The sequence below is a fragment of the Canis lupus genome, chromosome 2 (assembly GCF_011100685.1).
Source record: "Canis lupus familiaris isolate Mischka breed German Shepherd chromosome 2, alternate assembly UU_Cfam_GSD_1.0, whole genome shotgun sequence".
Classification (NCBI taxonomy): domain Eukaryota; kingdom Metazoa; phylum Chordata; class Mammalia; order Carnivora; family Canidae; genus Canis; species Canis lupus.
The window spans coordinates 35,392,373-35,418,957 of NC_049223.1; the positions used below are offsets into that span (position 1 = coordinate 35,392,373).

At 40.9% G+C, this 26,585-nt stretch overlaps 2 protein-coding genes across 8 annotated transcripts; both read left to right on the forward strand.

Moving 5' to 3' along the window:
- Positions 1-136: 136 nt before the first annotated feature.
- LOC487177 (protocadherin beta-15) lies at positions 137-3,517 on the forward strand. The gene is given in 4 exon segments (XM_038530397.1): positions 137-1,535; positions 1,537-2,531; positions 2,533-2,601; positions 3,350-3,517. Coding segments are annotated over 3 exon segments (2,310 nt in total). The 5' UTR covers positions 137-284; the 3' UTR covers positions 2,597-2,601; positions 3,350-3,517.
- Positions 3,518-5,992: 2,475 nt separating this feature from the next.
- Positions 5,993-26,585, forward strand: LOC487178 (protocadherin beta-15). 7 transcript variants are annotated; one of them, XM_038530388.1, is made up of 5 exons: positions 5,993-8,660; positions 23,371-23,435; positions 23,589-23,678; positions 24,399-24,544; positions 26,526-26,585. In XM_038530388.1, exons 1-4 carry the CDS (start codon positions 6,405-6,407, stop codon positions 24,478-24,480), a joined length of 2,493 nt encoding a protein of 830 aa, XP_038386316.1. In that variant the 5' UTR covers positions 5,993-6,404; the 3' UTR covers positions 24,481-24,544; positions 26,526-26,585. The 7 variants fall into 7 exon arrangements, with proteins under 7 accessions (XP_038386316.1, XP_038386318.1, XP_038386317.1 ...); XM_038530390.1 differs by lacking the exon at positions 26,526-26,585 and having other exon boundaries at positions 23,589-23,783; positions 24,399-24,536; XM_038530395.1 differs by lacking the exons at positions 24,399-24,544; positions 26,526-26,585 and adding an exon at positions 10,347-10,380 and having other exon boundaries at positions 5,995-8,660; positions 23,589-23,607.

The following is a 26,585-nucleotide window of genomic DNA, read 5'->3' on the forward strand; positions in this document are numbered from 1 at the left end:
TGGCTTTGTTTTTCATCCTTTCCCAAAGTGTCTGGCACCATTTCCCCATTCGTAATCTCACCAAGAAAATTTCAGCAAGCTAGGCTTAAGTACAACACATGGTGGCGCTATAAGCTAAGGCTGCGAAAAACAGACCTGCGGATGGTTAGCGTTCGGGCAGTCACACGCACTTCTAAGAGAAGATAATTCTTTACGGAGTTGCCTTGCGGCAGGGATTGATTCCCAGAGCGGACTGCCTAAAGACCAAACGGGCACTTGGATTCTAAAGATTTTTTCGCGTAGAAATGGAGGCTGAAGAGGAGCGCTTTCCTAGACTAAGGCAAGTTCTTCTCTTTGTTTTGCTGGCTCATAGTTGCGCAGAGCAGGAAGATTATCGTATTGCAGAAGAAACAGAGAGTGGTTCTTTTGTGGCCAATCTAGCAAAAGACATAGGGCTAGGGGTAAAAGAGCTCTCTTGGCGGAGGGCTCGGATCATTTTTAACGATGACAAAAAACATTTTCAGCTGAACCTTCAGACTGGAGATTTGCAAATAAATGAGAAACTGGATCGGGAGGAACTGTGTGGCTCCACTGAGCCCTGTGTACTGCAATTCCAAGTGTTACTGGAAGAACCTTTGGAGGTATATAGGTATAAGCTTTTGCTCAGTGACATAAATGACAATTCCCCTGTGTTCCCAGAATCAGAAATGATTTTGAAAATCATGGAAAATACTCTTCCAGGGACTGTGTTTCCCCTGAAAAACGCACAAGATTTGGATGTAGGCATCAATAACATTCAAAACTACACCATTTATCCCAACTCCCACTTCCACGTTCTTACGCGCAATAGCGGTGAAGGCAGAAAATATCCGGAACTGGTTTTGGACAAAGCCCTAGATCGAGAGGAGCAGACTGAACTTAGGTTAACTCTCCTGGCAGTAGATGGTGGAGTTCCTCCCAAAACTGGGACTGCCTTGGTCCTCATTGATGTCCTGGACATCAATGACAATGCCCCTGAGTTTGTGCAGCCACTCTATCGTGCCCAGATCCCGGAAAACAGTCCCCTGGGATCTCTTATTGTAACTGTTTCAGCTAGAGATTTAGACACAGGAACAAATGGCAAAGTATTTTATTCATTTTTTTATGGCGATGAAGAGATTAGTAGGACATTTGCACTTAATGAACTCACAGGAGAAATTAAAATAATTAGGGAACTAGATTTTGAAAAAATTATGTCATATGAGCTGGATATTAAGGCCTCTGATGGAGCAGGTCTTTCTGGCAAATGCACTGTCATAATAGAGGTGGTGGATATAAATGACAACACCCCAGAACTGACTATGGCTTCACTTACAAGCTCGATCCCAGAAAATTCCCCTGAGACCACCATAGCTCTTTTCAGTATTCAAGACCGAGACTCCGGGGAAAATGGGAGGATGGTTTGCTCCATCCAGGAAGATGTTCCGTTCACTCTAAAACCTTCCCTTGAGAATTTCTACAAGCTAGTAACAGAAGGAGCGCTGGACAGAGAGAGCCAGGCGGAGTACAACATCACCGATCACCGTCAGTGACCTGGGGACCCCCAGGCTGAAAACCCAGCACAACATCACCGTGACGGTCTCCGACGTCAACGACAACGCCCCCGCCTTCAGCCAGACCACCTACACCCTGCGCGTCCGCGAGAACAACAGCCCCGCCCTGCACATCGGCACCGTGAGCGCCACCGACAGAGACGCGGGCGCCAACGCCCAGGTCACCTACTCGCTGCTGCCGCCCCGGGACCCGCACCTGCCGCTCGCCTCGCTGGTGTCCATCAACGCGGACAACGGGCAGCTGTTCGCGCTCAGGTCCCTGGACTACGAGGCGCTGCAGGCCTTCGAGGTCCGCGTGGGCGCGGCCGACCGCGGCTCGCCCGCGCTGAGCAGCCAGGCGCTGGTGCGCGTGCTGGTGCTGGACGACAACGACAACGCGCCCTTCGTGCTGTACCCGCTGCAGAACGGCTCTGCGCCCTGCACCGAGCTGGTGCCGCGGGCGGCCGAGGCGGGCTACCTGGTGACCAAGGTGGTGGCGGTGGACGGCGACTCGGGCCAGAACGCCTGGCTGTCGTTCCAGCTGCTCAAGGCCACGGAGCCCGGGCTGTTCGGCGTGTGGGCGCACAACGGCGAGGTGCGCACGGCCCGGCTGCTGAGCGAGCGCGACGCCGTCAGGCACAGGCTGCTGGTGCTGGTCAAGGACAATGGCGAGCCGCCGCTGTCGGCCAGCGTCACGCTGCACGTGCTGCTGGTGGACGGCTTCTCGCAGCCCTACCTGCCGCTGCCGGACGTGGCGGCGGCCGAGGCCCGGGCCGACCCGCTCACCGTCTACCTGGTCATCGCCTTGGCGTCCGTGTCGTCGCTCTTCCTGTGCTCGGCGCTGGCGTTCGTGGCGGTGCGGCTGTGCAGGAGGAGCGGGGCGGCGTCGGGGGGTGGCTGCGCGGTGCCCGAGGGCCACTTTCCGGGCCACCTGGTGGACGTCAGCGGCGCGGGGACCCTGTCCCAGAGCTACCAGTACGAGGTGTATCAGAGAAGAATCTGGGACCAGGGAATTTAAGTTCTTGACGTCTGTTGTCTTCATCTAACAGAGGTCTGTGAATGACGTGGAGGAAAACCTAAATTTTGTAAATAGTTTCTGATTCAATTAGGAATTTGGATGAAGGTTAGTTCCTTCTAATTTTGATAGGTCCCCCTTACTGGTTTTGGTCCATATAGAATTTACTCTTTACTCTTTTTATCATTTGTATTTTGATGGAGACAAAGAATTTTCAACTTTATTGCATTACTGAAAAGTGAACATGTGTTGTATTTGTCAACTTTTCATTATCAAGCACTGTTGATTTGAAGATGACACCAGCACCACCCTTTATTTGATTATTATATGGAAACTCTAAGTCTTTGATGTTGTGGTTCGGCATCATAATATTAATATTAATATTAGCATCATAATATTAATAAAATGAATATTAGTATATAGCTTCTGTTTCATCTGATATTAAGCCTGTCTTAAATTAAGTGGAGAAATGTCTGCAAAAATTGCATTTTTCACACTAGTAGTAAGTAGAAAGGCTATAATTTCTTCCATATGTAAAGGCTTTTCCTCTAGAAAGGCTATAATTTCTTCCATATGTAAGGGCTTTTCCTCTATATCTGACTTCAGTATATCAATCTATGACTATTATCAAAAAATTATTACATTATTTCAAGATTTTTAAATGATAGATCCCTATAATGTCTTGTCTAGCATACCCATAATTTTCAGGAATCTTCTCTCTTCAGTAGATATGTACTGTTGCTTCCATGTTCATTTTATTTGATTCATTTTCCTCTGTTTTCAGACAGTCATCAAAGGTGGTATTGCTAATCCATGCTGAGCAAATCTCTTGTTTAAAAAAAATGGCTTTACTCAGTGTCCATCGAAAGATGAATGGATAAAGAAGCTGTGGTCTATGTATACAATGGAATATTACTCAGCCATTAGAAATGACAAATACCCACCATTTGCTTCAACGTGGATGGAACTGGAGGGTATTATGCTGAGTGAAGTAAGTCAGTTGGAGAAGGACAAACATTATATGTTCTCATTCATTTGGGGAATATAAAAGTGAAAGGGAATATAAGGGAAGGGAGAAGAAATGTGTGGGAAATATCAGAAAGGGAGACAGAACATGAAGACTCCTAACTCTGGGAAACAAACTAGGGGTGATGGAAAGGGAGGAGGGCGTGGGGTGGGGGGAATGGGTGACGGGCACTGAGGGGGGCACTTGCGGGATGAGCACTGGGTGTTATTCTGTATGTTGGCAAATTGAACACCAATAAAAAATAAATTTATTATTAAAAATGGCTTTAGAAATCAGATCTAAAATAGTTTGTTAGGAACTTAACAAGAAAATGATATCATGTTGGCTAAATACAATGAAAGAAAAAAGAGAAATCAGTCCACATAGAGTCCAAGAAGAAAGGAGATGCCTAAAAAGTAACATTATAGATTTTCCCAAGTCAGCTTTCTTCCTTGGATTTTTGGAAACAAATGTGTGCGCTTTTAAGAAATTTCCCTTTAATTATGTTAGCTAAATAGAATTTTCCCTTATCAAATGCATGTTTAGTCTTGCATGGATTGAATTTTACTCATTGGATATCTTTAAAAAAGATTTTATTTATTTATTCATGAGAGAGAAAGAGAGAGAGAGAGAGAGAGGCACAGGCAGAGGGAGAAGCAGGCTCCACGCAAAGATCCCTAAGTGGGAGTTGATCCTGGGACTCCAGGATCATATCCCAAGCCAAAGGCAGACACACACTCAACTGCTGAGCCATCCAGGCATCCCACGAATTTTTTAAATTGGGGTTTTAATGTTAGTATAATTATTTGGGATCAAAAGTTTGTGGAATATCAGTAGTCTGTAAGGGACAAGCACAAGCTTTTATTAAAATATGTGATTTTGAGAAGAATTGATGGTGATTTTAAAATTTTACAGCTTCTTTAGTGTCTTATGGAAATTCTTTGAAAATTCTACTATGTAAGAAAATTTTGAATATTATTAGTGTCATAATAGCATTAGTGTGAAATAACATTGACAATATAAAATGTGTTCTAAAAGAGATGTACCCGGGGATCCCTGGGTGGCTCAGCGGTTTGGCGCCTGCCTTTGGCCCAGGGTGCGATCCTGGAGTCCCGGGATTGAGACCCGCATCGGACTCCAGGCATGGAGCCTGCTTCTCCCTCTGCCTGTGTCTCTGCCTCTCTCTCTCTCTCTCTCTCTCTCAGCATGTCTATCATAAATAAATAAATCTTTTTAAAAAATAAAAGAAATGTACCTTTTTTTTAATAATAAATTTATTTTTTATTGGTGTTCAATTTGCCAACATACAGAATAACACCCAGTGCTCATCCCGTCAAGTGCCCACCTCAGTGCCCGCCACCCAGTCACCCCCACCCCACCCCCGCCCACCTCCCCTTCCACCACCCCTAGTTCATTTCCCAGAGTTAAGAGATGTACCTTATTTGTAGGATCTTTATAGCCTGGTCGCTATGTTCTGGGTTTTGTTTTTTAGAATCTATTCCATTGCATAGGGGATGCCAGAGTATTTTGCCATTTAATGAAAAATATTTAGATCATTCTGAAGTATTGCAAATTACTTTTCTAAAGAATGCAGAAAATGGCTATTTGGGAACATGGTGTCTTGTTTATCCAGCTCATATAATGAACTAGGATCTTCTTAGGAAAAGAATCCATCTATCAGAATTTTAAAATTAACTGTGCTTTATTGATTGAGCTATTAAACAAATAGTTGTTGAGCATCTACTGTATGTTCCAGATGTTGGACATGTGGACATTAATAGAACAAAGATCTCAAGCCCAAGAATGACACAGAAAAGAAGAAATTAGGGCAGCCCCGGTGGCCCAGTGGTTTAGTGCTGCCTTCAGCCCAGGGTGTGATCCTGGAGACTCAGGATCGAGTCCCATGTTGGGCTCCCTGCATGGAGCCTGCTTCTCCCTCTACCCGTGTCTCTGCCTCTCTCTCTGTGTGTCTGTCATCAACAATAAATAAAATATTTTAAAAAAGAAAAAATTAAGTATGTACATGTATGCCATATCAGATAAATGCTAAGGAGGAAAAGTAGGGTTAGAGATATAGAAAGTGCCTTCATATGCATTTTACCATTGTTTGGAAGTTTTACAAAATCATAATTCCCTGACCTTATGTGGAAGTGATATCATAAACTAGGATTTAACTGGTAGCTTTTTCTTCGTTGTGATTCAACCAACGGGAACCATCATTCTGTCACATACACTGCCTAGAATTTGAAAGAAAATCTAGAGGAATTCACTTTCTTGCTGAGAGAATTTTAAGAAATCACTTAAGTATATACTGTTGTTTTTACAACATGATTTATTACTATTGTCTTCTTACACTTCTCAACTTTTGGAGCACTTCACCCAGACTACAGTTTGTATAAAGTAGGGATTATATTTGGGTTGTTTAGTGATCTATTTCAGAACTTAATATGTAAATAACAATAACACTTCTTTGAGTGAAAGAATGAATAATTATAATTACATGGTTTTCTGATAATATTACCTCCTTCAAACCATTTCCAAACTCCCAATTGCTGGCTGGATCAGAGAAAAGACAATTGTAGCGATTCTTTTGGAAGACAACGCATGGTGGCGCTGCAGGCTAAGGCTTAAAAAAAAAAAAAAAAGGCAGCCCGGGAACTGCTGTGAACTCTACTTCCCATCTATAGCCGAAGACAAAAGCTTGTACGCAGAGTTCAGGACCAGTACGTCACGATACTCATCAGCATTTCCGGATAGTTACCAACCGAGATCCTTCACTGTTCCCAAGGTAGAGGTGAGCCCTGTTTTTGGAAAGGCGTTTGTGGATGTAAAGATGGAGGCCGGAGGGGAGTGCTTTCCTGAACAAAGGCAAGTCCTGATTCTCTTTCTCCTGTTGGGAGAGGCTCTGGCAGGCTGGGAATCCCGTCGCTATTCCGTGATGGAGGAAACAGAGAGTGGCTCATTTGTGGCCAACCTGGCCAAGGACCTGGGACTGGGAGTAGGGGAGCTGGCAGCGCGGGGAGCCCGGGTGGTCTCTGAGGATAACGAACCCGGCTTGCAGCTTGATCTGCAGACCGGGGAGTTGGTATTAAGTGAGAAACTGGATCGGGAGGAGATGTGCGGCTCTACAGATCCATGTGTAATGCATTTCCAAGTGTTACTGAAAAACCCATTGGGAGTATTTCGGGCTGAGCTACTGGTGAGAGATATAAATGATCATTCTCCCGAATTTCCTGAAAGAGAAATGACTCTGAAAATCCTGGAGACAAGCCCTCCTGGGACTGTGTTTGCTTTGAAAAAAGCCCAGGACTTGGACGTGGGCAACAACAACATCCAAAATTACAGCATCAGTCCCAACTCTCATTTCCGTGTTTCTACCCGCACCAGAGGGGATGGTAGGAAATACCCAGAACTGGTACTAGTCAAAGAGCTGGATCGGGAGGAGCAGGCTGAGCTCAGAGTAACTCTCACAGCGCTGGATGGCGGCTCTCCACCCCGGTCTGGTGCTGCTCAGGTTCGCATCTTGGTCTTGGACGTCAATGACAATGCCCCTGAGTTTGTACAGAAACTCTACCAGGTTCAAGTTCCAGAGAACAGCCCTGTGGGCATGCTAGTTGTCAAGGTCTCTGCTAGAGATTTAGACACTGGGACAAATGGGGAGATATCCTACTCCTATTTTTATAGTTCTCAGGAGATAAGTACAACTTTTGAGCTAAACAACTTTTCAGGAGAAGTTCGACTGATTAAAAAACTAGATTTTGAGACAATATCTTCATATGAGCTGGAAATAGAAGCATCTGATGGTGGAGGGCTTTCTGGAAGATGCTCTGTCTCCATTGAGGTGGTGGATGTTAACGATAACTTCCCAGAACTAACTATTTCATCACTCACCAGCCCCATTCCTGAAAATTCTCCAGAAACAGAGGTAGCCCTGTTTAGAGTTCGAGATCGAGACTCTGGGGACAACGGAAAGATGACTTGCTGCATCCAGGATGATCTCCCTTTCCTCCTGAAACCATCAGAAGAGAATTTCTATACCTTAGTAACAAATGGGGCGCTGGACAGAGAGAGCCAGGCGGAGTACAACATCACGATCACCGTCAGTGACCTGGGGACCCCCAGGCTGAAAACCCAGCACAACATCACCGTGACGGTCTCCGACGTCAACGACAACGCCCCCGCCTTCAGCCAGACCACCTACACCCTGCGCGTCCGCGAGAACAACAGCCCCGCCCTGCACATCGGCACCGTGAGCGCCACCGACAGAGACGCGGGCGCCAACGCCCAGGTCACCTACTCGCTGCTGCCGCCCCGGGACCCGCACCTGCCGCTCGCCTCGCTGGTGTCCATCAACGCGGACAACGGGCAGCTGTTCGCGCTCAGGTCCCTGGACTACGAGGCGCTGCAGGCCTTCGAGGTCCGCGTGGGCGCGGCCGACCGCGGCTCGCCCGCGCTGAGCAGCCAGGCGCTGGTGCGCGTGCTGGTGCTGGACGACAACGACAACGCGCCCTTCGTGCTGTACCCGCTGCAGAACGGCTCTGCGCCCTGCACCGAGCTGGTGCCGCGGGCGGCCGAGGCGGGCTACCTGGTGACCAAGGTGGTGGCGGTGGACGGCGACTCGGGCCAGAACGCCTGGCTGTCGTTCCAGCTGCTCAAGGCCACGGAGCCCGGGCTGTTCGGCGTGTGGGCGCACAACGGCGAGGTGCGCACGGCCCGGCTGCTGAGCGAGCGCGACGCCGTCAGGCACAGGCTGCTGGTGCTGGTCAAGGACAATGGCGAGCCGCCGCTGTCGGCCAGCGTCACGCTGCACGTGCTGCTGGTGGACGGCTTCTCGCAGCCCTACCTGCCGCTGCCGGACGTGGCGGCGGCCGAGGCCCGGGCCGACCCGCTCACCGTCTACCTGGTCATCGCCTTGGCGTCCGTGTCGTCGCTCTTCCTGTGCTCGGCGCTGGCGTTCGTGGCGGTGCGGCTGTGCAGGAGGAGCGGGGCGGCGTCGGGGGGTGGCTGCGCGGTGCCCGAGGGCCACTTTCCGGGCCACCTGGTGGACGTCAGCGGCGCGGGGACCCTGTCCCAGAGCTACCAGTACGAGGTGTGTCTGGCGGGAGGGACTGGGACCAGCGAGTTCAAATTCTTGAAGCCGATTTTCCCCAATATTGTAAGCCACGATCTTGGGAGGAAGTCAGAGGGAAATCCAACCTTCCAATCCAACTTTCCGGAATAGTTTAGGTATTTGAAACTTATTCTTTTCCTTTTCCATTAGTTTTGTCTCCTTGGCCTTTCTGTTGCTTTTTAAAATACAGTAGTAAAAAAAAAAAAATCCAGTAGTAATTTTTTTTCTTTTTTTTCCAGTAGTAATTTTAATTGTACTTTCCCCCTGTTTATACGTAGTAAATTTACTCTTAACGGTAACACTACTTAAGAATGTCTGATTTCTGGAGTTGGTTCAATTGGTTAAGCCTCTGACTCTTGATCTCATCTGAGGTCTTGGTCTCAAGGTCATGAGTTCAAAGCCCATTTTGGGCTCCATGATGGAGTTTACTTAAAAAAGAGAATGATTCCTTTCTACACAATTAATTTTTAAAAAAATATTTTGTTTATTTATTCATGAGAGACACACAGAGAGAGAGAGAGAGAGAGAGAGACACAGGCAGAGGCAGAAGCAGGCTCCATGCAGGGAGCCTGATGTGGGACTCAATCCAGGGTCTCCAGGATCACACCCTGGGCTGAAGGTGGCGCTAAACCACTGAGCCACCGGGGCTGCACTACACACTTCATTTTTAAATTACTGCAAGTCTTTTAGGTTTTGTTATTAACCCACCTATGACTTTTGCATAACCCCTTTTGTGTTTCGAGTGGAATCAATTTGTATTTACCCATGTCCACTTTTTCCAAGCTCTTTTTGGATTTTTGTTTTATAAATAGGCAGCAACTGTACATTTTTATGCTATTTATTTCAAAAAGTCACTTGTAAGCATTAGATTTTTGCTCTGAAATACATATGTCACATCATGAAAATATATCTATCATGCATTCTTTCATTAATGTTGAAAAACATAGGGGTTCTCACTTACATGTAACTTAAATTCTGATCCTGATAAGAGTGCTAGACAGATTTACTCATACCCAGATTACATTTAAGGTGTTCCTCTATACTTTAACAGCTTTAGTGCCAGGAAAAGCATTGCTTGCAATTATGTACTGTGATTGCAGAGTAATTCTTAAGTGACTTCCAAGTTCTAGGCCTAGAGTATCTTTTGATGGCACAACATGCCAATATCTAGTTGCCTTTGGATGATGACATTGTACTTGTTGTTAGGGGATTTTAAAGAAAATACATTGCATAATTAATATTAGTTAATCAAAGAAAACTTACTTAAAAATATATTGGTGAGGGTGTTGAATGATTTGAAGAAATAATCAGCTCTGTTTTCAGGACTCCTCTATCTCCAGGAGCCTCTTAATTTTGCAGATGCTATAAAATGGTGTGGTAGGCAGAATTATGGCCCCCTAAAGATATCCGGATCCTAGTTCCTGGAACCTGTTAAATATTAAGCTATATTGTAAAGAGGAATTAAGGTTCAGATGGAATTAAGGTTGCTAATTAGTCAACCTGAAAATAAGGAGAATATCCCAGATGTTCTGTGTTGGCCTGATTCATCAGGTGGAAGTCTTCAGGGCAGATATGAATTTTCCCTAAGATGAATTTTCCCTGTGGGCAGAGGCTTCAGCTTATGCCCCAGAGTTTCAGCCAGTCCTTTAATTGCCTGTCTTACAGATACTGGACTTGCCTAGCCAGCTCCCACAATTGGGTAAGTTATTTCCTTGCAACAAATCTCTCAATTCTGCTGGTTCTGTTTCTCTGTTTGAACCCTGAACAATAAAGGTTTTGGTACCTGGAACAAATAATTAAAATCATAGAAGTTGTTTGGAACTAGAAGGTAGGCAGAGGGTGGAAGAATTTTGAAAAGCATGATGGAAAAATCCTAGATTTTTTTTGGACAGAATGATGCTAGAAATATGGATGTTAACAACTCTGCTGTCAAAGTCTCAGAATGAAGTAAGGAGCATCGTGGAGAATATATATGTTGCTATATGGGATACCTAAATCGTGGTGTCTGGGTGGCTCAGTAGTGTCCAACTCTTTTTTTTTTTTTTTTGTCCAACTCTTGATTTTGGCTCAGGTTGTGATCTCAGGGTCCTGAGATCAAGCCCCACATCTGGCTCCATGCTAAGCTAGGAACCTGCTTAAGACTCTCTCCCTACCCCCCACCCCCTCCCCTCACTCTCCAGCACTGGTGTTCCATCTCTCTCTCTCTCTCTCTCCTCTCTCTCTCTCTCTCAAGAAAAAAAAAGAATACCCAAATAATTATGAAGAGATGGTAGAAATATGGATGTTAAAGTCACTAATGGTAAGAGATCAGAAAGAAATGAGGTGCAGTCCAGTTTCTTCCTGCTGCTTATAATAAAATGTGAGAGGAATAAGATAGATGGTGGGAAGAACTGTTAAGCTTTTAAAAGGAACTAGAACTGGGTAATGTGCTAAATTTTTAGCCTTTTCAGGCTTTTCTCACGAGGCTCAAATTAGGAAAGTATGCTCTAGAGCAAGAGCCAAGGGGTCACAGGACAATCTTTTGCTAGCACCTTGAAAGGATTAAAAGGTAAGAGTATTTAGTTATATAGCAGGTTCTTTAAAGAGATTAGGCATGCAATTCATGGAAATCCCAGCCATCCCAGCAGAAGTCAGAAATAGAGATGAAATTATACTGGCAAGAACTGTGAAGTAGCCTATTATCTGGGAGAAAGAATCCCTGTGACAGACACAAGGGACTCAAACAGTTCTTGAGAATGTTTTGCCATTAGAAATATTAGCAGCTTGAATGATATAAGAGAAACCTATTGTACTGCACAATTCTATGAGAAAGCAATAATTGAAAAAACTCCTTAGGCCAAAAAACATACTACCCTCTATGAGAAAGAAAGGATGGCTCAAAACAGACCCTGGATCTCAGAGGATGGAGGTCCAAACCAAGGCCTTAAAAGGAGATAGAGTTTTCCTGGATGGATTTCTGTGTTTTGGGGGGCATCTGACTATTTCTACTTTCTATTTTCTGTTTGAACAGGAATGGCTATTAATTACTGTCCTGTGCCTGTCCCATCATGATACAGTTTGGAGAACAGATAATTTGTTTAGTTTCACTGGTCTACAGATGGAGAGGAATTATGCTCAGGATGTATAGTATCTATGGTCCCACCCATACCTGATTTAGATGATGCAGATGGTGAAATTTTGAGTTTTGGAGTTGATGAAATTTAGATGAAATTATGGACTGAGTTGATACTGTAATGAGATGAGATCTTTGGGGATTTTGAATATATTTTTTATGTTGTTTGGATGTGAATCTTTGGGAGCCACAGGGTGGACTGTGGTAAAGAGAATAAGGGCCCCACGAAGTATCTGTGTCCTGAGATCTGGAACTCTATCATTTGTTATATATCAAAGAAGAATTCAAGTTGCTGATAGAAATAAAGTTGACAGCTAACCTTAAGATAGATTACCCTAGATTATCCAGGTGAGTCCAACATAATCATAAGAACCCTTAATAAGAGATGATAGTGGGAAGCAGAAGAGTCAGTATCATAGTGATGTTTTACAAAAGACTCCACCAGCCTTTACTGACTTTGAAGATGGAAGGGAGCCTCCAGTGTAGGAATGCAGGCAGGCGCTAGAAGCTAGAAAAGGCAAAAATATGTTCTCCTTTAGAGCCTCCAGAAAGGAACACAGCCCTACCTTAAATGTAGCCCAGTAAGACTCATTTTAGACTTCTGACCCCTAGAACCATAAAATAATAAATTTGTGTTTTTAAGCCACAAAGTTTGTGGCAATTTGTTATATCAATGATAAGAAACAAATACAAATAGCTACTAAAAAAGCCATTCTGAACCCATTCGTCTTTGCCTTCCCCTACTCTAGGCCGAAATATTCTTGCTTCCATAATCTCTTACACGTAGGAATGTCCTAGTACTCAGCTATTTATTGCTAGTGATTTAAAAGGACAATTGGGGCATTGTGCTTAATGGAAATTTTTTCTTTCCGTTTTTCTTTTTTTTTAATTGAAATATAATTGATACACAATGTTGCATTAGTTTTAGGTGTGCAACATAGTGTTTTAACAACTCTATACATTATGTTTTACTCATCACAAGTATAGCTACCATCTCTCACCTCACAGTGCTATTCCAAACCATTGACCATATTTCCTATGCTATACCTTTCATTCCCCCAAATCATACATTCCATAACTGGAAGCCCATATCTCCCACTCTTCTTCACCCATTCTTCCCATCCCTCCTACCCCTCCCCTCTGGCAAACACCAGTTTATTATCTGTATTTAAGGATCTGTTTTTGTTTCAGGGTTTTGTTTGTTTGTTTGTTTGTTTGTTCAGGGTTGTTGTTTTTTTTTAGATGCTACTTGTAAGTGAAATCATATGGTATTTGTCTGACTTATTTCACTTACCTTAATACCCTTAGGTCCATCCATGTTGTTGCAAATGGTGAGATCTCATTCTTTTTTATGGCTGAATAAAATTCCTATATATATATTACACACACACACACACACACACACACACATCTTTATTCATTCAGCTATTGATGGACTTTTAGTTTGCTTCCATACCTTGGCTATTGTAAATAATGCTGCAATAAATATAGAGGTCATATATCTTTTCAGATTAGTATTTTTAGGAGGGTTTTTTTTGTAAATAACCAATGTGTAGTTATTAGATTATATAGTATTTCTTTTTTAAATATTTTATTTATATACTTGAGAGAAAGGAAGAGAGAGTGAGCATGTGCACAAGTAGGGAGGAGGCAGAGGGAGAGGGAGAAGCAGACTCTGTGCTGATCGTGGAGCCCCACACAGGGCTGGATCCCAGGACCCTGACATCATGACCTGAGCTGAAGTCAGATGCTTACCTGATAGAGCCACCCAGGCGCCTCTGTATGATATTTCTATTTTTAATTTTTTGAGGAAGCACCATACTGTTTTCCACGGTGGTTGCCCCAATTTACATTCCTACCAATAGTGCAGGAGAGTTCCTTTTTCTTCACATCCTTGCCAACATTTGCCATTTCTTGTCTTGTTGATACCAACCATTCTGAGAGGCATAAAATGTTATCTCGTTGTGGTTTTGGTTTGCATTTCCATGATGATTGGTAATGTCAAGCCTCTTTTCGTTTGTGTGTTGGACATCTGTATGTCTTCTTCGAAAAAATATCTTTGAAGTCCTCTGCCCATTTTTATTATTTTTATTTTTTTCTTTTTTTTTTCTCTGCCCATTTTTAAATTGAATTATTTGTTTTTTGGTGTTGTATGGTTTTTTTTTTTTTTTTTTTTTTGAGAGTGTGAGCAAGTTCAAGAACCTGATCCATGGGGCAATCTCACAACCTGAGATCAAGCCGAAACCAAGAGTCAGAAGCTTTGGTGGAAGGGGAGAAGGGCGGGGGGTGGGAGTGAATGGGTGACGGGCACTGGGGGTTATTCTGTATGTTAGTAAATTGAACACCAATAAAAAATAAATAAAAAAAAAAGAGTCAGAAGCTTAACTGACTGGGCCACCCAGGTGCCCTGAGTTGTGTAAGTTCTTTATGTATTTTGCATATTAACCCTTTAGTGGATATATCATTTACAAAAAATTTCTCCTATTTAGTAGGTGGCTTTTTTGTTTTGTTGATGGTTTCCTTCAGGGTGCAGAAGACTTTAATTTGAGTATAATTAAGGCAAATATTTTTCAAAGGGGTGGTGTGAGGTGACATGTTCCTCAGGTTTTTTTGCCCATTTTTCTTTTTCATAACTAGCATGGGTTTTGGGGAATAAGCCTCAAGTTGAAGCAGCCAACTTGTGATCATAAGATGAATACTCTGATCTACTGTGGCTAATTTTGTATCTTTATTCAGTCATTTTGCAATTTGGCTAATACAAGCATACACAAGTAACTGAACCTTCAAAGGAATATTCCTGGCTAGGAGTAACCCAAAAGTAACCTGCAGGAGTGGTGTCCTGACAAAATGACTATGATGTTTATGAAGTCATCTAGAACCATTTTCTGTCTCAGACAGGGAAGTAGCAGGGTCAAAATTCTGCATAGTAAAATAAACTGCCCAAATATGTGTCCTGAAAGTCTTAATAACCATATCATCAATCTACATGTCTTGGTAAAATATGCCTAGCAGAATGATTAGAAATTCCTAACACCTTCTCAATATGCACAGATGTGTGTTTTGTAACAGGTTCAGAGACCCTCATGTGTTAGTATCCATTATTGCTTTCCTGTATTACTTCACAAATATTTTATTGGTAAAGTGTACAATTTAAAGTCATCTCTAAAGGATGAATATTTATGTCTTCCTTGGATTGATTGGTCATGCCTTGAAAAGAGCATTACTTCCAATTTATCACCACAGCCATGAAAAAGCAATAACTGTCTTTCATGATACATGAACGGTAATGCCTCAAGCAATTTTAGAACTCCACAGCTGCACCCATAGTGTTTGTGTATCTGTGCATGTTTGTTTATGTGTGCATTTGAAGGTGTGTGGGAGGGAGTAGCTTTAGTAGATGGTGGAGATATGCTGCATGCACAGATATATACCAGAATAACATTGTTTTTCCACATCATAAAGATATTTTTCTTTAATGCATAAGCATATATAATAAACTTGGCATTAATAACATATTCTAGGAGAGATCATATTTGCAAACTAAAGGAATTTTTTTGTAAATTTAACTATGCCAGCATTATCAGATCTAGATGTTTGCTAGCCCTCTTGTCCATGAAGGAGCATCCCAGGAGAGGGAACTTTACTGTAGGTATGGCCATTTTTTTCCCCCAGTGAGATCAGGAAACAATAAAGTTGACATCAGGATGTGACAGGGTGAGGGATTAGGGTGAGGCCAAGTTTTGCAAGCATAGTGTTAGATCCCTTCTTTATTTAATATTTGGATATTTTGTTCACAATGGATTTTCTATTAAGTTTGATTTTTTAGAATATTTCATTAAATAGTATCTATCTTTAATACTAAGTTTTGAGAAGACCCATTAATTATGCTTCTGAGCTTATGGTTAACTTGCTTAACCATAGTCCTGGTCCTATTGGTTGTTTCCAACTTGCAAGTTCAGGTGGCCATTGCAGTACTAGTGATGTGATCACAGTTGGAATCTGAGCACTGAAATCTCAATCAAGTCCCTCTCCATTCTACATAAAGAACTTACACAACTTGGGGCACCTGGATTAGCAGAAGAATACAAAGATATCCAAGGATATCCAATAAACTGGAGTCTTGCAGACTGGAAACAGAATGGCATTTCTATGGCTATGATTAACCAGGCAAATTGTTTATGTTTTTCTTCCAGGTGGCATACAGCTGTGTGAAAAATATGGTATCTATTGGTAGATCAAATTTGCTAGTAATGTTGTTGAGAATTTTGTGTTTATATTCATGAAGGATATTGATCTATGTATTTTTTCATATTATGCTCTTAACAGGTTTAGTTTCAGGATTATACTGGTCTCATAAAATGATTTGGCAATTGTTTTCTCCTTTCCTTTATGAAAGAGTTTGTGTAAGATATTTATTATTTCTCCTTTATGTATTTGATAGAATTTACCACAGAAGACATCTGTGGCTAACATTTTCTTTGTGGAAAAATTTTGAATTGCAAAAAATTGTTTAAATAGATATGCTACAATGCCATTTTCCTGTTTGTTTTTGTGTCAGTTCATAACAGGTTTTTTAAAAAACAATTTGTCCATTTTATCTACAATGTTAAATTTATTGACATGAAGTTATTGATAATATTCCTTTATTATCTTTTCAATTTATTTAGGATCTGTAGTGATGCCCCTTTCATTCTGGATATTGGTAAAATACATTTTGTCTCCTTTTTGTCTATCAGTATTGCTTTATCAGTATCAATTTTATTAATCTTTATTAAAAAGTTTTTTTTCTTTGTCATTTTCCTATTTTTGTTTTCTGTTTCATTGATTTCCACTCTTACATTTTTATTTATTTTTCTATACTATTTTGGATTTAGTTTTCTCTTCTTTTTCCAGTTTCTCTGAAGTTTTGTATCATTGTTGCTAAAACTTTTTTTATATAGATTAAAATATATAACATAAAGCTATACATTTCCTTCTCTATGTTATTCTGGTTGCATTTCATGAATTTTGATACATGGTGATCTTTTTGCCATTCAATTTAAATTTATCTATGATATCCCTTTTGATTTCTGATTTGACCTGTTGGCTAACTGGAAGCATGTTGCTTCATTCCCAAATATCCAGATGCAACATTTTTCATATTCAAAGTAACTCTTTTGGTCTGGGAACATATGCTGTATAGTTTCAACCCTTTGAGATTTATTGGGTTTTGTTGTGATCCCATATGAATTATCTTGATGAATTCCTCATGTGTACTTGAAATAAATATGTGTGTAGTATTCTATAAATAAATAAACCAAGTTGCTTGATAATGTTGCTCACATTTTCTTTATTCTTACCACTGCATCCTACTTGTTCTATCAATTACTGAGATAAAATGTTAAACTCTTAAATTATGATTGTGAATTTATCTATTTCTCCCTTCAAGTGTGGCACTTTTTAAAACTTCATGTATTTTGAAGCTCTGTTATTATATTTGCACATTGGTAGGGTTATTTTATCTTCTTGATGAATTGACACTAAGTATTATGAACCATCCCTTTTAGTCTCCAGTAATACTGTTAATCTGATAATAATAAAATCACCCCATATTTCTTATGCTTAGGATTCATATAATATCTTTTTTCCCCTTTTACTTTCTCATCTTGTCTGTATAAATACATCTTATGTAAACTAGAGAGTTGGATCTTGCTTTTTTATCCAGTATTGTCATTTCTGCCTCTTGAAGAGTTCATTCCATTTATATTTTATATAATTATTTATATGATTGTGTCCATTGCAAAATTTTTAAAGATTTTATTTTTTAAAAAAACTTTATTTATTTGAGAGAGAGTGAGAGCCAGAAAGATCACAGAGGGAAGGGAGAGGGAGAAGCAGACTTCATGCTGTGCACAGAGCCTGATGTGGAGCTCAGTCTCAGGGCCCTGAGATCATAACGTGAGTCAAAGCAGATGCTTAACTGACTGAGCCACCCAGGTGCCCTAAAAGGTTTTATTTTTCAGTAATCTCTATATCCAAGGTGAGACTCAAACAGCCCCTAGATCAAGAATCACATGTTCCACCAGCTGAGTCAGCCAGGTGCCTCTACTGCAATTTTTTGTATCATCTGTTTTCATTCCTTTGTCTCTTGTTTACTGGATTTGGTTTCTGTGTGTTTGTTTTTGCTTAATTTTGTACTTTCTTGTATTCCATTCAGTATACTAAATTGACTTTTTACCTTTAATATTTTGGGAGGTTATTTCATCTAAGAATGAGAATACACAGTCTTTATTAACAGAGTCTACCTTAAATTAGTATTATGTCACTTCACCCACAATGTGGAAAAATTTCCTCGTCTTTTTTTGTCATGACACAGAAGATCAGCATTAAGACATAGGAGAGATATTTAAGAATTCATATGGTTAAAAACCTCTACGAATAGCATCAAATTGGAAAATATTTGAAAAATACCTTAATATGTAATACGTAGAAGATATTTCATACTAGAGAGAAATATAATGAAGATAATCATTGTGAGAAAACCTTCAGCCAGATTTCAAATTTAAATGTGCATGGAAGAACTCATACTGAAGAGAAATGTTATGAATTTGGTGGATGTGAAAAAATATTATTCATTTGTTAAAATATACATAGGATCACACACTGACACAAACCCTATCAATCTAAGGACTATAGAGAGCGCTTCAGCTGTTCTTTGCATTGTAGGACTCATGTAAAAAATCACATTGGAAAATAATATACAAAATGTAGGAAAGCCATTATTCATTCTTCATCCATTGCTGTATATGTAAAACTCCTGAAGCTAAGCCTTATTTCATATAATGTGAAAAAAATCTTCCATTTTTTCATCTCTCAGAAAAATGTGGAAAATGCTACATACAATAAATGTAAAAATCGTGGAAAAATCTTCATTTGTCCTTCATCCTTTAGGCACATGTGAGAACTCATAGTGAAAATACCCCTTTGACTGTAGAAGGGTATGATAAAGTCTTTATTTCTTCTATGTCCCTTACTGTAGATGTAAGATTCACATTGAGGTGAAGCCTTACAAATATAAGGAATATGGGAAAACCTTTACTTATTTCTGAAACCTTACTCTACAAGTTGGAAAACATATCAAAAAGGAGTCCTATACATGTAAGAAATGTGGGAAAGGCTACAGTTTCTCCTTTCCTTTCCTTTTAATAACCACAAGCACTGGAGAGAGGCCTTATAATTGTAAAATAATGTGATAAATCCTTTCATTTTTCATATTTTACTATATGTGTGATATTGCACATTGGAAGAGAAATATTGTGAATATATGAAATACAGTAACTTCTGCCTTCTTATTGCTTAGATAATGAGAATTCATACTGCCAAGAATTTGTATTAACATCTGGAGTGTAGGAAAGTTTTAACTTGTATCTAATTCCTTCAAAGGCTTGTGAAAATTCACATCGGAGAGAAAGCATATTAGTGTAAGAAATGTGGGAAAGTGCATTTCCTAACACTTCAGTGCTTATTTGAGAAGCTATACATTGAGGAGAAACCATAAAAATTTAAAGAATGTCGAAAAGCTTTCAAGTCTTTCTCATTTCTTAGTCAGCTAGTGAGAACTCATACTGGGATATAGGGCTGTAAAGAATGCATAAAATCCTTTAGTTTATCTTCATGCTTCAAAGACTAGTAAAAAGTCACCTTGGAGAAAAGCACAACAAACATAATCAATGTGGGAAAGGCTTCAGGTGCATCTAATGTTTTATTATATGTAAGGAAATTCATATTGGAGGAAAAATCTTTAAAATGTTATAAATATGGAATTGTTTTATTAGTGTCTCATCTTTGAAGTGACTCCTAGCTCATAATTTCTAACTTTGTGTTTTCTAACATAAATCTTTGTGATATAACTGCTGCTTCCAAATTCCTTGTAAGTGTATCATACAACTTCTGATAAGTTATTTTCCTTATAGTTCACTAATATATGGTATCTTTTCCATTGTGAAGTCTCCTTAGACTTAAGTTTTTTTATTTTTTAAATTTTTAAAAAATATTTATTTATTTATGTATTCATGAGAGACACACACACACACACAGAGAGGCAGAGACACAGGCAGAGGGAGTAACAGGCTGCATGCAGGAAGCCTGATGCAGGACTCAATCCCGGACTCCAGGATCACACCCTGGACTGAAGGTGGCACTAAACCACTGAGCCACCTGGGCTGCCCCGACTTAAGTGTTTTTAGTATGTAAGTAAGTGTATTTGAAAATTTTTGTTATTCTTTCTAATTAATTTCTATTCCTATATGTAATGCATGTGGTCATTGTCATATTGATTTTGGTACTAGTTGAGATAAGTTATTGATTTTTACTATTGAGAGATCTGCAGAATTTTTGTAGCTAATGTAGCATACAACCATTTGTTTTGGTCAATAAATAGTCGATGTAAGTAAAAAATGTGAAAAGCTATCAAAAAGGATGGTTTCATTAGACTTGGTAATTTCACCTTTTGTGCTTTGCTCCTGCAAGTTGGACACAACACTTCGAGTTGAAGGGAGAGCCTTTGCAACCATGAGAATGAAAGCTGGGGGCAATGATGATTGTGCTGGATTGTGTTATATGAGACTTAGAACCACATTTTCCAGACTCTTCTTTGCTATATGGTTGTAAGCTAGAATTGGACAAGAGGAACCTGTATGAAATTTGGAATTCAAAGTGAATCCATTAATCTCAAAAGAATGTACAAGCAGCAGATTGACAGATACAGAACTGTTCAGAAGTTCCAAACGTCAAATTTGACTTCCTAACTATTGGCTTTGTTGAATATCAGCCCCGAGCCAATCACTAAGCACTTAATTTCAGTTCTCTCAAAGGTGGCAGCTTCCACAAGCATCTCCATGAGCTCGCCATTCATAGTTCTACTTTGGTGGCTAGATGTGCACAGCTGTTTGAATTTTCTACAGTCAAACTGGCATTTTCTTATTGGTGTATCAAGATGTCATGATTAGAGACTTTTTCCAATCCTCTGATTCTCTTTTCTCCACGTTGTGAAAAATGTAACTTCTGTAGAGAGCACATAGTTCAAAAACAATATAAACAAATGAGTAATTGTGGTCCCCTTGTAGGTTGTTAAATGGCTATAGTATCCCACTATTGCCTGTTTCTGGACTCTTCCAAAAGAGAAATAAACACCTTGCTAATCTGTGGGTCATGTTGTGAGAATTTTATGTTACTCAAAACTGAATAAAACCCCCGATGATAAACCTAGTATGTGTTAAGTCAAAATATCAGGGGCACCTGGGTGGCTGAGTTGGTTGAGCATCTGCCTTCAGTTCAGGTCATGATCTTGGGGTCTGGGACTGAGCCCTGTGTCAGGCTCCCTACTCAGTGAAGAGTCTGCTTCTCCCTCTCCCTTTGCTCCTTACCCCCCATGCTCACCCTCTCTCTCTCTCTGATAAAGTCTTTAAAAACCCCAAAACCCCCAATCAATATAATTCATCATATTAATAGCATAAAGGAGAACATTTATGTGATCATCTCAATAAATGCATAGAAAGTCTTTGAAAAATTCAGAATGCACTTTGTGAAAATTTTCGACACTCTAGAGAATAGGAACATCCTCATTGTGGTAAAGAATATCTATAAAAATCCTACTAACATAATACTTAGTGATGAAATATTGAATGCTTCCCCATAATACTAGAGACAAAGCCAGAAAGTTATCACTGTTCTGTTCAACATTATAAAGAAGGGTCTAGTCAATGTATGCAGGAAAAGTAAATAAAAGACACAGATACATAAAATATTTGTCTTTATTTACAGATGACATAATTGCATATGTTGAAAATCCTAAAGAACCTACAAGAAAACTACTGGGACTAATGAGTAGATTTAGCAAGGTTGAGGATCTAAGGTTGATTTATAAAAATCCATTGTATTTCCAGATAACTGCAACAAATGAAAAATAAAATTAAAAAACTATAATTTGCAATAGCATCAAAAAGTAAATAGGAATAAATTTAACCAAATATATGTAAGACTTCTACGTTGAAAATTATAAAACATTGCAAAGAGAAGTTGAGAAGATTTAAATAAGTGGAGAAATATGCCACATTCATAGATTGGAAGACCCCAAATTATTGAGATGTCTATTACGACCAAATTGATCTCTACAGAGATGCAATTCCAATCAAAATCCAACCAGATTTTTTTGTAGGAATTGGCAAGTGACAAGTAAACATACATATTTGCAAGATGTCTTGTATAGTTGCAGTAATCAGTATGGTGAAGTATTGGCCAAAGGATCAATAAACTAAAAATCAAACTGAGTGTAATGCTAACTATTTGAAGAGAAAATCATTTTTTTTTCAGTATCCATATATACCCATGGTATTTATGGACTTAATTTGTTTTAATCAAGTATACATCTTTGGTCCATTTTTACTAACTAAATTATCACAACTTGGCCGATAGGAAACTCCTTACACTGACCTCTTTGGAATTTTAACCCAACCCATTATATTGAAAGCATCCTTGCTTCTGGCCATGGCAAGAGATCACAAAATTATTCTTTTTTATTGCTGATCCAGACATGTTTTCAACTACCTTACAAAAAGCTCTGGTTTCTTTTCATCGAATAAAGGTGTTAAGGACAAAATTTTGGGATCCTGAAAAGTTGGAAGGCTGAATGTAAGGAGCTCTGGGTTAGAGGCACGTTGATAGATATATGAGAGTGACCATAACGTGTGGAAATCTATATGCACTAACTTAATGACCACCAAAGGGCATCTCACCAAGAAGAGTCACTAAACACTGAAATAGACAAAATTATATATCCATTTCACTTTATTGTTCAAAGATTTTGTTTATTTACTTGAAAGAGAGCAAGAGTGAGAGTGAGAGAGAGCACAGATGGAGATGGAGAAGCAGACTCCCAATAGAGCAAGGAGCCCTACTGTGGGCTTGCTCCCAGGACTCTGAGATTATGACCTGAGCTGAAGGTAGCCGCTTAATCAGCTGAGCCACCCAGGTGCCCCTCCACTTAACTTTAGACAGCCTCTTCATTAGCCAGAACACTACTAGCATGATGGACACATGAACAAAGAGGCCACAGTGGCAAAGATGAACGTGTCTATGCCTTACTTAACAAGGCTTATCTAGTTGCTTCTATAGCCAAATGTCTAACCTTCCAGCAATTCAGACCAACACTAACCTGTTTATATGGCAGAAATGGCTTCAGTTACCATTGCTCCCAACAACCCAGTTGGGGAATTTGTGCTTCCCATTTCTGAAATCTGGGCTTTGCAGAATTAAAAGCCTTTGTCTCTAAAGGGAAAAAATTCCACCAGGGAACATAGCAAGATCCCCAACATAATATAAGCTAAAGCAGTAGCCTCAATCTTTGGGTTCCATGTGACCAGGGTTCAAGACAAGAAGAGAAGTGACCAACTTGACTCTGATCAGACAGAGAAAATAGGGCTTCTATTACACATTGGGGGCAAGGAAATATACATTTGGCACCCAGTGGACCCACTTGAGTGCCTCATGGTACGTATTTGCCTAGTTACTTTGGTAATTGAATGTATGCAACAATTCCAGATTGAGAAGGACATGATGACCAGGGCTCAGATGACCAGGGATGAAGGTCTGGATTACACGACCAGGTAAGCTAGTGACACCAGCAGGCATGGTAATGGAGGGTTAGAAGAAACCTAAAATGGGCAGTACAGAGGGAGATAATGATGATTAGTTTTAACCCTGAAACCTGTTTCAGTAGTAGGGGCGGTAGGTCATTGCATTAAACTTTCTCTTCTAAGTTTCCACCCAGGAAGAGGCCCCTCAGAACCATCAAGGGGTTACCTCCCGAATAAACATGAAGAGGATCTTAGTGGCACAGCAGGTGGACTGTAAGTACATGGAGATACACCACCCAGCTTCCCCTCCAAAGAAGGACTTGTTTGGGGTGCCAGGAGCCATAGTGGCTATCCTTCAGCTGTCACACCCATCCTTCGGTAAGCCACATCCAATAACTGGTCAAAGTGGAAGTAGAAAGACCTGGCTAATGCAATCTAAAACGAACAACTCTGAAGGGCCATTTTAACTTCAGAGCTCCCCACTTCTCTGTCTCCTGAATCTTGCCTCCATCACCTCAGTCCTACAGGTATTAATACCAAAGAACTCCTTAGGAAACACCCTACACTCTAAGTCTATCTCAAAGTCTGCTTTTTAGAGATCCCAACTTAGTAACACAGCTCCTGGTTTGCTTTTGGGCCATGGTAGAAACTGAACCCCTGCCTATGAAATACTAAGTAAACATGTGATCTGACTTATAACTAACTAGGATCTCATAACTTCCTAGATATTAGCTGATTCATCAAACCAAAAAATTGGTTTCATGTGTAGCAGTTCTCCATCTTCAAGTGGAAGTTATAATATAAGATCATACATGACAAGGCCTAGAGAATATAAATATGTTTCAGGAGTAGATGGTTTAGACTGGCAGTGTACCTACTGTTCTTGCATTACCACCTCTCTTTCAACATGTATCTTGGTCTCACTGGGAGTGCCCTGTGATCAGATTACTGAAGATGGAAAATTTGAGCCTAACTAGAAATGTTTCCACATAGAAATCTGGCACAAGTCAGAAGAAGACTCCTAGAGAATTGCATTCTACAGGAATGGCCAAGGAAGGAAGGGAACTCCTCCTGATGCGAGAGAACTTCAAATGGTACAACTGATTGTTCACTTTTCCTGGAAAGAAGGATGGCCAGAGGTATAGGTTTGCATTTATATTAGTTTTATTTTTTTAAGATTTTATTTATTTATTCATGGGAGACACAGAGAAAAAGAGAGGCAGAGACACTGGCAGAGGGACAAGCAGACTCCATGCAGGAAGCCCGACGTGGGACTCGATCCCGGGTTCCCAGGATCAGGCTCTGGGCTGAAGGCAGTGCCAAACCACTGAGCCACTCAGGCTGCCCTAGCTTTCTTTTTTAAAAAAGATTGTACTTATTTATTTGACAGAGTGGGGCAAGGAACACAAGCAAGGAGAGTGTCAGACAGAGGAAGAGGGATAAGCAGGCTCCCCCACCACCACCCTACCGGCCCCACCAGAAGAGAGCCTGATGTGGGTCTTAGGATCATGACCTGAGCCGAAGGCAGACACTTAATCGACTGAGCCATCCATGTGCCCCTATATTAGTTTTCTAGGGCTGCCATGTCAACATACCACAAACTGGGTGGCTTAATTAATGGAAATTATCATCTCAGAGTTTTGGAATCTTGAGGTTTGAAATCAAGTTGTTAGCAGGGTTGGTTCCTTGTTCAGGCTGTAGGGAAGGGTATGTTCCAGGTCTATTTCCTGGGCTTGTAGGTGGCATTCTTCTCCCTATGCCTCTTCACATAGCCTTCACTCCATGTGTGCCTGTGTTCAAATCCCCCCCCTTTTTTTAAAGATTTCATTTATTTATTCATGAGAGACACAGAGAGAGAGAAACACACGGAGGCAGAGACCCAGGCAGAGGGAGAAGCAGGCTCCATGCAGGGACCCCGATGTGGGACTCGATCCGGGGACCCCAGGGTCACGCCCTGGGCTGCAGGTGGTGCTAAACTGCTGAGCCACCTGGGTGCCCCCATATTTCCCCTTTTTATAAGGATATCAGCCATATTGGATTTGGGCCCATCCCAATGACCTCGGTTTTACTTGACTACTTTTGTGTTCTGAGATACTAGAGTTTAGCATGACAGTGTGTCTTTTTTAGGAAGGACACAGCTCAACTCATAACAGCATTCATTCATGAGCAGTAGCTAATGATTTGGCCTACATGTCATGGAATAGAAAGGAATAAAGTTAGAAAGTTGATAATAAGAAAGTCTGGGTATCATCTCTTGCTCTGAGCTTCTTTATTTTTTTAAGATTTTATTTATTTATTCATGAGAGACACACACACAGAGAGAGAGAGAGGGAGAGAGAAAAAGAGAGGCAGAGACACAGGCAGAGGGAGAAGCAGGCTCCACGCAGGGAGCCCGATGTGGGACTGGATCCCGGGACTGCAGGATCACGTCCTGCAGGCGCTAAACCGCTGAACCACCCAGGGATCCCCTCTGAGCTTCTTTCAAGGTGTTAATGTAACACTGCATTTCCCTCATTACATAACCCACTTATGCTTTCCTTTAGCCATATCTACAATTGTTTGTTCTCTCCTTTTATTTTTTAAAATATTTTATTTATTTATTCAAGAAAGACACACAGAGAGGCAGAGACATAGGCAAAGGGAGAAGCAGGCTCCATGCAGTGAGCCCAATGTGGGACTTGATCCTGGAATCCTGGGATCATGGATCATGCCTTGAGCCGAAGGCAGACACTAAACCGCTGAGCCACCCAGGCATCCCTCTTATCTCCATTTACTTTCAAATTTTTCCATAGTTGGAAGACACACTAAGTTTGGCCACTGTGCTGGTCTAGATCGCAGGCAGCAATGCTAGTAAGTGCTTCCCCCTTGGTCCACTCCTGTTCATGTGGAATAAGGTTACAGAATGAGGGGGCTATGTTTAGCATCAGGCAATATAGCTGCATTCACTGCTAACCCAAATTTTCCCAGATGACATGAAGGCACATCCTGACCAACAGGCCCTTAGGAATTCCGAAATAAATGTTAAAAACATAGTTACATTTTTTGCTTAGGAATCATCTGATTCCAATAGTTCATTTTTGCTTTTGTTTCTTTTGCCTTCGTGGATGTATCTTCATCAAGATAAGAAGCTTTTGCACAGCAAAGGATACAGTCAACAAAACTAAAAGACAACCTACAGAA

Coding starts and splice junctions, on each gene's coding strand:
- LOC487178 (XM_038530388.1), top strand. CDS start 6,405: ATGGAGGCCGGAGGGGAGTGCTTTCCTGAACAAAGGCAAGTCCTGATT. Junction 8,661..23,370: donor CCCAGAGCTACCAGTACGAG/GTGTGTCTGGCG, acceptor CAACAATTCCAG/ATTGAGAAGGACATGATGAC. Junction 23,679..24,398: donor AGTGGCACAGCAGGTGGACT/GTAAGTACATGG, acceptor GTTTCCACATAG/AAATCTGGCACAAGTCAGAA.